The following is a 13,726-nucleotide window of genomic DNA, read 5'->3' as shown; positions in this document are numbered from 1 at the left end:
CTTATTTATTTAAAGTAGGTGCCACACACTCAACCTGGGGCTCGAACTCACAACCCTGAGATCAAGAGTTGCACGCTCTACCGCCTGAGCCAGCCAAGTGTCCCTTGGTGAATCTGTTTTAAAGGCTGTTGCTTTTTGACTGTTTTAATGGATCCTTGGGAAGATGAGTCTCCACTAGTTACTCCCTCGGTTGTAGCTGTTTTTAGACCTTCAGATCGGGAGGACCTTGTTCTTTGTTCCTTACACAGTATGTGGCCAGGATTACTTTGGAAAACGTAGTACCCTTTCACAGGAAGCTGCAGTGAAAAGGCCTTTTCAAAGTGGTAAAATGGAAATAACGTTTAAAAATGTCTTTTGTCTTTGAACCATGAGGTTTTGCTTTGAGTATGGCTCTTTGCCACTGTCGTTTTTTTCTCTTGCTGAAAGCCTAAAATTCTTACGTTGAAAGGCCCTTCCTTCTGTTGTTTTATCACCTTCCTGGTTTTGTCTAATCTCACTCAGATTACAGTCGTATTTCTTGGTCTTTTTAATGTGCGTATTCAAATTTCAAACACAGGGCCTTTGTTTTGTAGTCTTGACTTTTCATGCACTCTGAGACATATTTTGGGACACTTACAAAGAAGAATGTTTTGCTTTAAATACTCTCGTGTTTTGAAACCTACTTTGTCATGTTCAACTTCCAAAATTGTCATGAGTTCTGGTGAGGTATTCTATTTAGAGAGTATTTTGTTTTAATTAAGCCCATCTTAAGAGACATTTGGTTTTTGCCAAGAATGTGCTTTCTCCCTTAAAAAAATCAGTTATATTTATAACATTCATAAACTAAGTTATTAACAAAGGCAAAATTTTAGCTGCACTGTGCCCGTGTCTTCTCAGTTCATGGGAATTAAAGAGAACAGGAATGAGCTGAGCCAAAACATAATGACAAGTCAAGACACTATGAACACACATGGACTTTATTTTCAATAATTTTTTAGTAAATGCTGGGTTTTAAAAATTGTTTTATGGAACGATTCCTCATCTCTGAAAAGAATACAGAGGGTTGGCTGCTATCTTCAGCACTGGGTATGTTTTATTCGTTAATGTGCTCCTGCTCTAACTATGGAGGAAAAAGCTATAGGGGAGACTTCAATTCTGTCTTAATTCAATTAGGCTGCATTTAAAAATTAAAGTTTACTTTTTCCTAGATATTATAACATATGCCCATATAATAGAAAATATAGAAAATACAGAAAAATAGAGACAGGAAAATTAGTTATCTACAGACCTCTTACCAAAGGGCAACCAATATGAGTATTTTGTTGTGTTTTGTTGGTAATATTTTATATACGACTTTTTTCTTCTTACATGGTTAGGATTGTATCATATTTTTTTTTTAAGTTTATTTATTTATTTTGAGATAGGAGAGAGAGAACCAGCACGGAAGGGGCAGAGAGAGAGGGGAACAGAGGATCCAAAGCAGGCTCTGTGCTGACAACAGAGAGCCCGATGCGGGGCTCGAACTCACGAACTATGAGATCTCACAGTTGAACACTCAACTGACTGAGCCACCCAGGTGCCCCTAAACATTTTTAAGTGTACAGTTTAGTGGCATTAAATATATTCACATTGTTGTGAATGTCACCACCATCCATCTCCAGAACTTCCTCATCTTCCCAAACTGAAACCCTGTCCCCAATGAATAACCACCCCCTGGTCCCTGGCAACCACCCTTCTGACTTTCTGTCTCTATGAATTTGTTTTCCTGCTTTTCATTATTTTGGGAAGTATCATTGATGTATAACATTATATCAGTTTCAAGTATACATTGTGAAGTGATTGTCACAAATCTGGTTAATATCCCTCACCCTACGTAGTTACAAAATTATTTTTTCTGGTGGCAAGAACTTCTAAGACTCACTCTCTTAGTAACTTTGAAAGTTTATGTATTTATTTTGAGAGAGAGAGAATCCCAAGCAGACTCCACACCGTCAGCACAGCCAGATGTGGGGTTCGATCTCATGAACCATGAGATCGTGACCTGGGCTGAAACCAGAAGTCGGATGCTTAACCGACTGAGCCACCCAGGCACCCCTCTCTTAGTAAGTTTTAAATATGCAATGCAGTAAGTATATTATCTATAGTTGCCATGCCATACTTTATATCCCTATGACTTCCTTCATTCTTAGCTGAAAGTCTGTACCTTTTGACCCCTGCCTCCCTTTGCCACTCCCCCACGTCACCTCTACCAACCACCAGTCCTCTCTCTGTGTCTGTGAGCTCATTTTGTTTTGTTTTGTTTATTTTTGGATTCCACATGTGAGATCATACTGTATTTGTCTTTGTCTGACTTATTTCACTTAGCATAATGCCCTCAAGCTCCATCCATTTTGTGGCAAATGGAAAGAGTTCATTCTTTTTTTACGGCTGAGTAATAGTACTCCATTGTGTGTGTGTATGTATTATACATATATTATTTTCTTTATCCATTTATTCATTGAACAGGGGGGTGCAGATATCTTTCCAAATTAGTGTTTTGGTGGGGGTCCTGGGTGACTCAGTGGATTGAGCATCCAACTCTTGATTTTGGCTCAGGTCATGATCCTAGGGTCATGGGATCAAGCCCCACATCAGGCTCTGTGCTGACTGTGGAGCCTGCTTGAAATTCTCTCTCTCTCTCTCTCTCCCCCTCCCTCCCTCCCTCCCTCCCTCTCTTGCTGTCTCTAAAATAAAATTTAAAAATTAGTGTTTTTGTTTTCTTTGGATAAGTTACTCAGAAGCAGGATTGTTGGATCATATGGTGATTCTATTTTTAATATTTTGAGGAAACTATGTACTGCTTTCCATAGCGGCTGTACCAATTTATGTTCCCACCAACAGTGCATGAGGGTTTCCTCTTCTCCATGTCCTCGCCAACATTTGTTATGGCTTTTTTAAAAAAAAAAAATTGTTTTAAAGATTAAAAAATTTGTTTTGAAATTATTTTACTATTTATTTATTTTTGAGAGAGAGACAGAATGTGAGTGGGAGAGGGTCAGAGAGAGAGAGAGAGAGAGAGAGAGGGAGATGCAGAATCTGAAGCAGGCTCCAGGCTCTGAGCTATTAGCACAGAGCCCCATGTGGGGCTTGAACTCACGAACAGTGAGATCAGACCTGAGCCAAAGTCGGATACTTAACCGACTGAGCCAGCCAGGCACCCCCCCCAAAAAAATTTTTTTTAAGTTTATTTATTTTTGAGAGAGAGAGAGAGAAAGCACAAGGGAGGGGCAGAGAGAGATGGAGAGAGAGAGAATCCCAAGCAGGCTCTGCACCATCAACACTGAGTCCAACATGGCCCTTGAACTCACGAACCTCGAGTTGATGACCTGAGCCTAAATCAAGAGTCGGACGCTTAACCGACTAAGCCACCCAGGTGCCTCTGCTTGCTTGCTTGCTTGCTTGCTTTCTTTCTTTCTTTCTTTCTTTCTTTCTTTCTTTCTTTCTTTCTAATATCTCAAAATGTAAAGGTCTAGTTCCCAAACAGTTTTATGCCCCCAGAAGGAAACCCTGTACCCATTAGCGGTCACTCCCTATCCCTCTGGCCCTTCAGCATCTGTAAACCACCAATTTGTGCCTATGTGTGTGGATTTCATACAAATGGAATCCTACAACATGTGACCTTTTGTGTCTGGCTTCTTTCACTCAGTGTCATATCTTCAAGGCTTATCCATGTGGCATTCATCAGTACTCTATTCCTCTGTATGGCTGAGAAATGTTCCATTATATATATTATCATATATCAATACATATAATATATAATAACATTATATATTAAATATGTTAACATATATATTATATACGTACCACAGTTTGTGTATTCATTAATCCATTGGTAGGCGTTTGGGCGGTTTCCATCTTTTTGCAGTTATGACTAACGCTGTTACGAACATGTGTATACAAGCATTTGTTTCAATACCTGTTTTCAATTATTTTGAGCACACCATATACCTAGGCACAGAACTGCTGGATCATATGGTAATTCGATTTACCTTTTTAAAAAAAAATTTATTTGAGAGAGAATGTGCACAGGAAGAGCAGAGAGAGAGAGAGAGAGAGAGAGAGAATCCCAAGCAGGTCTGTACTGTCAGTTCAAGGAGCCCGATGTGGGGTTTGAACCCACAAACCCATGAGATCATGACCTGAGCCAAAATTAAGAGGTGGGTGCCTAACTGCCTGAGCCACCCAGGCACCCCTCTGTGTTTAGCTTTTTGGGGAACCGTCAAACTGTCTTCCATGATGGTTGCGCCCTCTTACATTCCCACCAGCAGGACGTGAGGGTGCCATTTCCTCCACATCTTTACACGGAGACCATATCTTAAAGTTGGGGGGCAGGGGCCGTCTGATCTTTGGTCACGGTGGTTTGTCCATGATTGGTTTTGATAACCTCTAGCACTATTTCCCTCCACAGTTCACAGAATGGAATGTTGGCCAAAGAGCAGCCATTGTGATCTGGTAAGGACCTTCAATTCTGTTAACCTGGAAATTCACACAAGAGCTGGAAGGGGCTTTGGGAGAAATATAGTTCAGACGTAACTTCTCTGGTCTCTGCTTGAATGCTGCCTATGATGGGTGCTCACAGCACCAGGGGGCAGACAATCCCACTGTTGGACAATTGTCTCCTTTTCCTGAAAATCCATTTCTTTAGAGGTGGAGGTTCAGAGAAGGCTCCCTGGAGGAGAGGACGTCAGAACTGTGCTTTGGGGGTGTTGAGTTGACCAGGGAAGGAAATGAGGGAGGTATGTTCCTGGCAGAAAAAAAGCGAAAACAATGTTTTCCAAACTGATTGTGTATACCACAGTGGTAGCCTCACCAGGGGCCTTGTTGGACAGGCCTTTTTTTTTTGAAGCTTATTTATTTACTTTTGAGAGAGAAAGAACACAAACAGGGGAGGGGCAGGGAGAGAAAGGGAGACACAGAATCTGAAGCAGGCTCCAGGCTCCGAGCTGTCGGCACGGAGCCCACACTCAGGAACCGTGAGATCATGACCTGAGCCAGAGTCTGGCTCTCAACCGACTGAGCCACCCAGTTGGGTGGTCCTTTGATGAATAACCCTGAGAGAGTTTCAGTTGCCCCACACAGCCCTTCCCTGCTTCAACACCTCTCCACCTGTTTCTGTCTCTTGTCTTTTAGATTGGAACGTGCCAAAGTATTTATTTCAAACAGGCTTTTTAAAAAAAATATTTTGTTTAAGTTTATTTATTTATTTTGAGAGAGAACATGAGCAGAGGAAGGGCAGAGAGAGAGAGAGAATCCCAAGTATGCTCTGTGCTGTCAGTGCAGAGCCTGACATGGGGCTCCATCCCACAGACTGTGAGATCATGACCTGAACTGAAATCAAGAGTCGGCTGCTTAACTGACTGAGCCACCCAGGCGCCCCGACATCTGTCCATCTCTTAAACATCTGGTGGCGTTCCTTGGCTCGCCAGTCTGAGCCCCTTCATTATTCTTTGTCTTGGGTTTTCTAGGAGACACTTTGTTTTTAATCCTGCGGGACAGGCAAATGCAACATCTATAATTAGATGTGTCTATTATTAAATTCCACATCTTACTGACGAATTCTTGCTGAGGTGCCTGGAGTACCAGTGAGGAAGTAAAATGCCCCAGCATTCACAGAAGCTCCAAGCTGCCAGGTGGGGTGGAAACGAGCAAATCTTTCAGTGACTGAGCTACAACATGAGTCCTCACCAAGGAGCTTCTCATTGTGTCCCAGTAAGCCACTTGTTGCTTCCAAGGAAGAGCACCTGGGACTTAAATTGATGAATAAGTCAGCTTGTAGTTGTCATGGATGGCTGGGGACAAGGGTGATATGTAAATAAAATGGGTAAAATTTAAACTGCGTTTTAGCGAATAGCATTGTAATTTCTTCCCCTATGAAATCTTCAGTAAGTAGCAAAACAGGCCTCTCTCTTTTTTTAATGTTTATTTATTTCGTTTTACTTTTTTTAATTGAAAAAGTTTTTTAACGTGGATTCATTTTTGAGAGACAGAGAGAGAGCACGAGCAGGGGAGGGGCAGAGAGAGAGGGAGACACAGGCTCCAGCTGTCGGCACAGCGCACGTCGCGGGGCTTGAACCCACGAACCGGGAGATCATGCCCTGAGCCGAAGTCAGAGGCTTAACCAACTCTGCCACCCAGGAGCCCCAAAATGTTTATTTAGTTTTGAGAGAGAGACAGATCGCACGTGAGGGAGAGGCAGAGAGAGGGGGGCAGAGGATCCGAAGCAGGCTTTGTGAGGACAGCAGCAAGTCCGACTGAGGCTCAAACTCACAAACCATGAGATCATGACCTGAGCCCTGTGAGATCATGACCAGAGCCCCGTGAGATCATGACCCGAGCCAAAGTTGGATGCTCAACCGACTGAGCCACCCAGGCGTGCCTCAAAACAGGACTCTTTGAAAGCTGGGTCCTTTTTTCCTTCCTATTTATTTTTTCCTCCATCTTTATCTTGTGGGGTGCGAATGACCCAAGGGCTGGGTATTTGTTGTCCAAGTAAGAACCAATTGTGAAAACATCAGAAGATGTGCTCATAGGAGAGAGTGGCCAGAAGGTAAATAGAAAGCCAGAACTCAGGAAAGCCAGAGTTGGATTTGATTTCATCACCAAGGCTCCTCTGCCTTACGCTTCCCTGGCCCTAGGATTGCCCACCAGTAGGCAAGTTCATGCTGTTTCGTCTTCAGAACCAACAAGCAACCGTCAGCATCTGGCGGTTCCCCTTGGCTTCTCCTTGTGGGAGATTCAAGGAAGGGCCGGGCATCAGAAGGACTTTCAGGGAAATCATCTTTCCTCTGTCTTCCTTCCCCTTCCATATTCTGCTGATTAATAATTCACTTTTCCTTTTAATTCTCAGTACTCTGGCTGTTCTTTTGGGCCAGGCCGATGCACACATCACTTTCTTCTACTTCCTTTTATTCCAATCACAAAATCCCTCCAGGCTGAGGCTCCCTTCTCAGAAACCTAGCAATTAGAAGAGGAAGCCGGTCTCTTACTAACACTTTGTTTGGAGCCCCGTCATAAATAATTAACCTGACGTTACACTCAGAAAACAAATGGATGGGGTTCAGTTGGCGATGTTGTGTGGGAGCTTTCTCTCCTGGGGTTTTACCCCACTCACAAAATCCAGGAAGCGGATACAGGCCTTTCCATTAGCAGGGATGAGCTGTCCGATTTCCAACACTTAGGGAGGAAACCACATGGAGCCATTTTTCTCAGGCACTTAAACTTGAGATTTGTTCATGAATCCGGTGTCTGAGACTCAGGACAGCATTTTCTCCCACCAGCATCTCACGGCCCCAAAGGCTGCAGCCTCCCCCGCACTTGTTTGATTTGACCTCCGGTCAACTCAGTTTCATTCCTGGGGATGACAGTGGAGGGGCCAGGGTGGATTCAGAAGGGGCCATGGTCATCTCCACTCAGATTCAGTCCTTGGCTAAAATGGTCAGGGTGAAGAGGTGGCTGGTATGGGTTCTTTCTTTCCTTTTCTTTCTTTCTTCCTTTCTTTCTTTCTTTCTCTCTCTTTCTTTCATGGATCCTTCCTGCCTTCCTTTCCTCCCTCCTTTCCTTCTTCTTTCCTTCCTTCCTTCCTTCCTTCCTTCCTTCCTTCCTTCCTTCCTTCCTTCCCTCCTTCCTTCCCTCCCTCCCTCCCTCCCTTTTTCTTCCCTTCCTTCCTTCCCTCCCTCCTTCTTCCCTTCCTTCCTACCTTCCTTCCTTCCCTCCCTCCCTCCTTCTTCCCTTCCTTCCTTCCCTCCCTCCTTCTTCCCTTCCTTCCTTCCCTCCCTCCTTCTTCCCTTCCTTCCTTCCTTCCCTCCCTCTCTCCTTCTTCCCTTCCTTCCTTCCTTCCTTCCCTCCCTCCCTCCTTCTTCCCTTCCTTCCTACCTTCCTTCCCTCCCTCCCTCCTTCTTCCTTCCTTCCTTTGCTTCCTTCCTTCCCTCCCTCCCTCCTTTTTTCCTTCCTTCCTTCCTTCCTTCCTTCCTTCCTTCCTTCCTTCCCTCCCTCCCTCCCTTCTTCCCTTCCTTCCTTCCTTCCCTCCCTCCCTCCTTCTTCCCTTCCTTCCTTCCTTCCTTCCCTCCCTCCCTCCTTCTTCCCTTCCTTCTTTCCTTCCTTCCCTCCCTCCCTCCTTTTTCCCTTCCTTCCTTCCTTCCTTCCCTCCCTCCCTCCTTCTTCCCTTCCTTCTTTCCTTCCTTCCCTCCCTCCCTCCTTTTTCCCTTCCTTCCTTCCTTCCTTCCCTCCCTCCCTCCTTCTTCCCTTCCTTCCTTCCCTCCCTCCCTCCTTCTTCCCTTCCTTTCTTCCTTCCTTCCTTCCTTCCTCTCCTTCATGGATCCTCCCTCCCTCCCTCCCTCCCTTTCTTTCAACGGATGTGAAATTCACATAACATAAAATTGACCACTTCGTCACAAAAGGGCAAATACTATGTGCTTCTTCTTATATGAGGTGCCTAGAGTCATCAGATTCACAAAAGACAGAAAGTAGGATGGTGGGAGCCAGGGGCGGGGGGTGGGGGAAGGGATGGAGAGTGAGTGTTCAATGGGGACAGAATTTCCATTTGGGAAGATGAAAGGGATCTGAAGACGGAGCATAGTGATGGCTGTACAGCAGTGTGAATGTTTAAGATAGTCATTATCATGTTATGTATATTTTACACACACATATACATATATATATATAAATAATTTTTAATTGACCATTTTAAAGTGTATAGTGGCATTTAGTCAATTTGCGATGTTGTACAACCATCACTTCTAACTAGTTCCATAACATTTTCATCATGGGAACCTCATACCCACTAAGCAATCAAGCCCCGTTCCCCTACACCCCTCTCCGTAATGCTCGAAACCACCAATGTGCTTCCTGTCTCTATGAATTTACTCTTCTAGATAGTTCATCTAATTGGAATCATGCAATATTGGGTCCTTTGTGTCTGGCTTCTTTCACAGAGTATAATGTTTAAGGGGGGGTTGTTGTTAACATCATACAGGTGTCAGTGCTTTAGTCCTTTTTACGCCTGAGTAATATTCCATGGTAGGGATCTGCCACAATTTGTTTATCTACTCATCCACTGATGGCCACTGGAGATGCTTCTGCCTCTGGTTATTGTCATGCTGCTGTGAATGTGTGTGTTCAGGGATTTGTCTGGACACCTCTGTTGGGAAAGTTCAGCTGCTTTTTGCTCTTGGTATCTTTCTCTTGTCAAGAAGGCTCACAGCTGGGTCAACCAAGAAATTAAAGACGAAATCAGAAAATACATAGAGGCAGGGGCGCCTGGGTGGCTCAGTCGGTTAAGCATCCGACTTTGGCTCAGGTCATGATATCATGGTTCGTGGGTTCGAGTCCCATCTCAGGCTCTGTGCTGACAGCTTGGAGTCTGGAGCCTGCTTCAGATTCTGTGCCCCTCTTTGCCCCTCTCCCACTCATGCTCTGTCTCCCTGTCTCTCAAAAATAGATAAATGTTAAAAAAGTTTTTTAAAGAAAATACATAGAGGCAAATGAAAATCAAAAGACAATGGTCCAAAATCTTTGGGATGCGGCAAAAGCTGTTCTAAGAGAGAAAATTAGAGCAATGCAGGCTTACCTCAAGAAGCAAGAAAAGTCTCAAATAAACAACCTAACCTTATATCAAAAGGAGTTAGAAAAAGAAGAACAAACAAAGCCCAAAGCCAGTAAAAGAAAGGAACCGATAAAGATTACAGCAGAAATAAATGAAATAGATTAAAAAAAAATAGAACAGATCGATGAAATCCGGGACTGGTTATTTGAAGGCCTTGCAACTGCCTGTCCTCACCTGTGGCCAGGCTGGTCCTGCTCCTTCTGTGGCCTCTTGTAGCCTGTGGGACAGGCAGCACCTCTTGGAGAACCTGCCAGGTGACATGTCTCAGAGGGTCACAGCATTCAGAGGCCACCCAGCAATTAGGAAGCTGCCTCATCATGCTCCCTGGGGAGGGTGTTCCAGGACGTAGGCGGGCAGTTCTGTCTGTCATTGGTTTTCTAGAAGTGCCACAATGAGCAGTCATAGTCTCTGAGGGATAGGTGCACTGAGAATCCATTTCACTGAGTCACTTTTTGGTAAGCCTGACCTCCAAGTCTCTGGATATCCTGTCTTGCCTCAACTTTAGTGTGAACAGGATGTGTAGGCATGGGAGATGCTGAGATGGGAGAGAGGGCAGGGCATCCGAAACTCTGTCCCATTGTGACTCACCTAACAACCTGCCCACACCACAGGGGTCTCAGGGAACTGTTCCCTGCTGCCTGGACACATCTGATGAGAGCGTGCTTCCAGCAAAGAAGGAGGCATGATGCGCTGTTAGGCTGGGACAGTATTAAAAACAATCAGCCATGGGGCGCCTGGGTGGCTCAGTCGGTTGAGGGTCCGACTTTGGCTCAGGTCATGATCTCACGGTTCGTGAGTTTGAGCCCCGCATCAGGCCCTGTGCTGACAGCTCGGAGCCTGGAGTCTGCTTCGTATTCTGTGTCTCCCTCTGTCTGTGCCTCCCCCACTCGCACTCTGTCTCTCAAAAATAAATAAACATTAAAATATTTTTAAACAATCAGCCATGGAGTTCCTTTGTTGGACATTTCCCAAACCTTTTTAATTTACTCAGGTGAAATTCCCATCACCTAAAATTAATCATTTTAAAGTGAACAATCCGGTGGCATTTCGCACATTCCCAATGTTGTGCCCCCACCGTCTGTCTCTAGCTCCAGAGCGAATGCATTCCCCCCAAAAGGAATTCTGTACCCATTTAAGCAGCCACTCCCCACCCAGACCCTTGGACCAGCGTCAACTGGAAAATTCAATCCTTAGTGTGCAGTCAGGTGCCTCAGTCAACACTGGTGCCACGTGGTAGGGGTGAAGAAAGATGTGACAGAAGGTGGAAAAAGAAGAGGTAGGGGAGACAGGTGAGGACATCGGGTCGTGTGTGGGGAACAGGCTGGGGACTCCCTGCGTGTGTGTGCTTCCAGGAGTAACTGGAATACGTTCCCTTTTCTTTTGTATTCCTGAGGCTGGATGGTGTCTTGAAAGAACGGGGGCAGCAGGGGTGGGGCCCCTTCCAGCTCCTCCATTCTCTCCTCGTGTGCTCTCTGGCAAGTTAATCTTTGTCTCTGAGACTCAGCTCTCTTGTCTCTAAGGAGGGCTAACAGTATCCACGTGGTCAGGCGGCCGGGAGGGCTCCAGGGCAGGTACGAGGGCACTTGGCACGGAGGTTGCACACAGCAGGTGCTTCAAAGTAGTCTCCATCCTATTGTTGTACTTCTGCAATGATGAAGAGGGTAATGGTGGGGCTGCTTGGGAGATGGTTGGTGCTGCCAGAGAGAAAAGGATGCAGAAAGGTAAAGCGGAGGAATTTGCCCCCATCAGGGAGAAGCCAAGGGAATTTGAAAGCCTTTTAAGAAATGAGGACGCCCTTGCCCTGACTCACCTGCTCCAGCAGGGTGTCTCCCTGTGAAGGTCTGGGAGGCCTCGTTTCTCGTTTCTTCTCTCCTTTGAACTTGGAAGCAGTGGAGGAGGGTTCGAAAGGCCGTGACTAAGCTCTCCGCCAGCTTCCCTGCAGCTTTCTGCTGAGCAAGCCGGCGCCGAGGAGAGAGCGCCCCAGGCAGTGCATTCTGCAGCGGGACAAGAATGTGATTTTTGTGCACTGCCTTTCCAGCCCCTCTTTCACACACAGAAAAATGCTGCGTGCATAAGGGCGTGTCCTTCTTTCCTTGGGGAAGAAGACAATTCTTCGATTCCCAAACAGAGTCTGGAATCCATTCTCCTTGGGAGGAAGCCACGGGCACTGCCCGAGGATGGGGGGGTGGGGGGGTGGGGGTGGGCGGGGGGGGGGAGGAGACAGCCCTTCTCCAGGCATGGAGATAATACTCCACCTCCTCAAGACCACAGAAAAGAGAATCAGAGGGTACGAGTTTCCTGGGGCTGCAAATTGCCTTGAACTGGGTGGCTTCAAAACAACAGAAATTTATTCTCTTGCAGTTCTGGAACCAGAAGTCTGAGACCAAGGTGTCAGCGGGCCAAACGGTGCCTCTCTCCTAGCTTTTGGTGGCTCTCAGAGATCTTTCCTTTCCCTAGCTGGTGGCTGCCTCATCCCAATCTCTGTCTCTGTGGCCCATGGTCATCTTCCCTGTGTGTGTGTGTGTGTGTGTGTGTGTGTGTGTGTGTGTGTGTGTGCGCCCTCTCTGTCTTATAAGGACGCCAGTCCCTGGATTTAGAGCCCACCTACTCCAGTATGACCTCATCTTAACGAATTACACCTGCAAAGACTCTACTTCCAAATTTGGTCACATTCTGAGATTCTAGATGGACGTGAATTTGGGGGTGGGGGTGGGGCACTATTCATCTCAGCACACAAACCAAAACTCCAAATGGCAGCAGGGATCCAAAATCCCAAACACACAAACCTGATACATCGAAACACAGATTCTAAGTCAGACCGACTATGTTCCCCTCCCTTTCTTTTAAGCACCACTGCCTTGTGTAGGGATTTTTAAGTTGAAAACTTCCATAGTTCCCTTGTGCCCCTTCCCAGGCAACACTACCCTGCCCTCAGGTAACCATTGTGCAGTTGGGGTCCTCCGGGGAGCATTGTAAGGTGCAGGGGTTCATTGGTGGCAATGTAGCGAGGGACTGTCCATGCTCTCCTTGCTAGTTGATAGAAACACAGTTGATTTTTTTTTTTAATTTACATCCAAATTAGTTAACATCTAGTGCAACAATGATTTCAGGGGTAGATTCCTTAGTGCCCCTTACCCATTTAGCCCATCCCCCCTCCCACAACCCCTCCAGTAACCCTCTGTTTGTTCACCATATTTATGAGTCTCTTCTTGCTTGTTTCCTCCCTGGTTTTATATTATTTTTGTTTCCCTTCCCTTATGTTCATCTGTTCTTTGTCTTAAAGTCCTCATATGAGTGAAGTCATATGATATTTGTCTTTGACTAATTTTGCTTAGCATAACACCCTCTGGTTCCATCCACGTAGTTGTAAATGGCAAGATTTCATTCTTTTTGATTGCCGAGTCATACTCCATTGTATATATAGACATCTTCTTTATCCATTCCTCAGTCAGTGCACATTTGGGCTCTTTCCATACTTTGGCTATTGTCGATAGTGCTGCCATAAACATCAGGGTGCATATGCCTTCGAAACAGCACACCTGTATCCCGTGGATAAATGCCTAGTAGTGCAATTGCTGGGTCGTAGGGTACTTCTATTTTTAGTTTTTTGAGGAACCTCTATACTGTTTTCCAGATTGGCTGCACCAGCTTGCATTCCCACCAACAATGCAAAAGAGATTCTCTTTCTCCACATCTTCACCAACATCTGTTGTTGCCTGAGTTGTTCATGTTAGCCATTCTGACAGGTATGAGGTGGTATCTCATTGTGGTTTTGATTTGTGTTTCCCTGATGATGAGTGATGTGGAGCATTTTTTCATGTGTCGGTTGGCCATCTGGGTGTCTTCTTTGGAGAAGTGTCTATTCATGTTGTTTGCCCATTTCTTCAATGGGTTATTTTTTTGGGTGTTGAGTTTGAGAAATTCTTTATAGATTTTGGATACTAACCCTTTATCTGATATGTCATTTGCTAATATCTTCTCCCATTCTGTTGGTTGCCTTTTAGTTTTGCTGATACAAACACAGTTGATTTTTATGTCAATTCTGCAACTTTGCTGGATTTACTTATAAGTTGTTGGAGATTTTTGGAATTTTCTATGTAGACGATC

At 45.3% G+C, this 13,726-nt stretch overlaps 1 protein-coding gene, 1 long non-coding RNA gene and 1 other non-coding gene across 3 annotated transcripts in view; 2 read left to right on the top strand and 1 right to left on the bottom strand.

Annotated features, from left to right (window-relative positions):
• LOC128310989 (uncharacterized) overlaps positions 1-13,726 on the top strand; it is a 154,902-nt gene that overhangs the window by 51,180 nt on the left and 89,996 nt on the right. Inside the window, exons 2-4 of the mRNA XM_053212911.1 lie at positions 4,427-4,470; positions 4,666-4,754; positions 13,254-13,365. Of these exons, the coding sequence (XP_053068886.1) occupies positions 4,427-4,470; positions 4,666-4,754; positions 13,254-13,339 (219 nt within the window). The 3' untranslated portion in view covers positions 13,340-13,365. The remainder of the gene's footprint in view (positions 1-4,426; positions 4,471-4,665; positions 4,755-13,253; positions 13,366-13,726) is intronic.
• Positions 9,272-9,356, top strand: TRNAQ-UUG (transfer RNA glutamine (anticodon UUG)). The gene has a single exon. It is a non-coding gene; the product is annotated as a tRNA-Gln (tRNA).
• Positions 10,573-11,781, bottom strand: LOC128313575 (uncharacterized). Its single transcript, XR_008294474.1, has 2 exons — positions 11,430-11,781; positions 10,573-11,313 (listed from the first exon to the last, which is right to left on the bottom strand). It is a non-coding gene; the product is annotated as an uncharacterized LOC128313575 (long non-coding RNA).

The sequence above is a fragment of the Acinonyx jubatus genome, chromosome E3, assembly GCF_027475565.1.
Source record: "Acinonyx jubatus isolate Ajub_Pintada_27869175 chromosome E3, VMU_Ajub_asm_v1.0, whole genome shotgun sequence".
In the NCBI taxonomy this organism is placed as follows: Eukaryota; Metazoa; Chordata; class Mammalia; order Carnivora; family Felidae; genus Acinonyx; species Acinonyx jubatus.
Note: the sequence above shows the minus strand (reverse complement) of the source record. Positions and strands in the feature narration are given on the sequence as shown.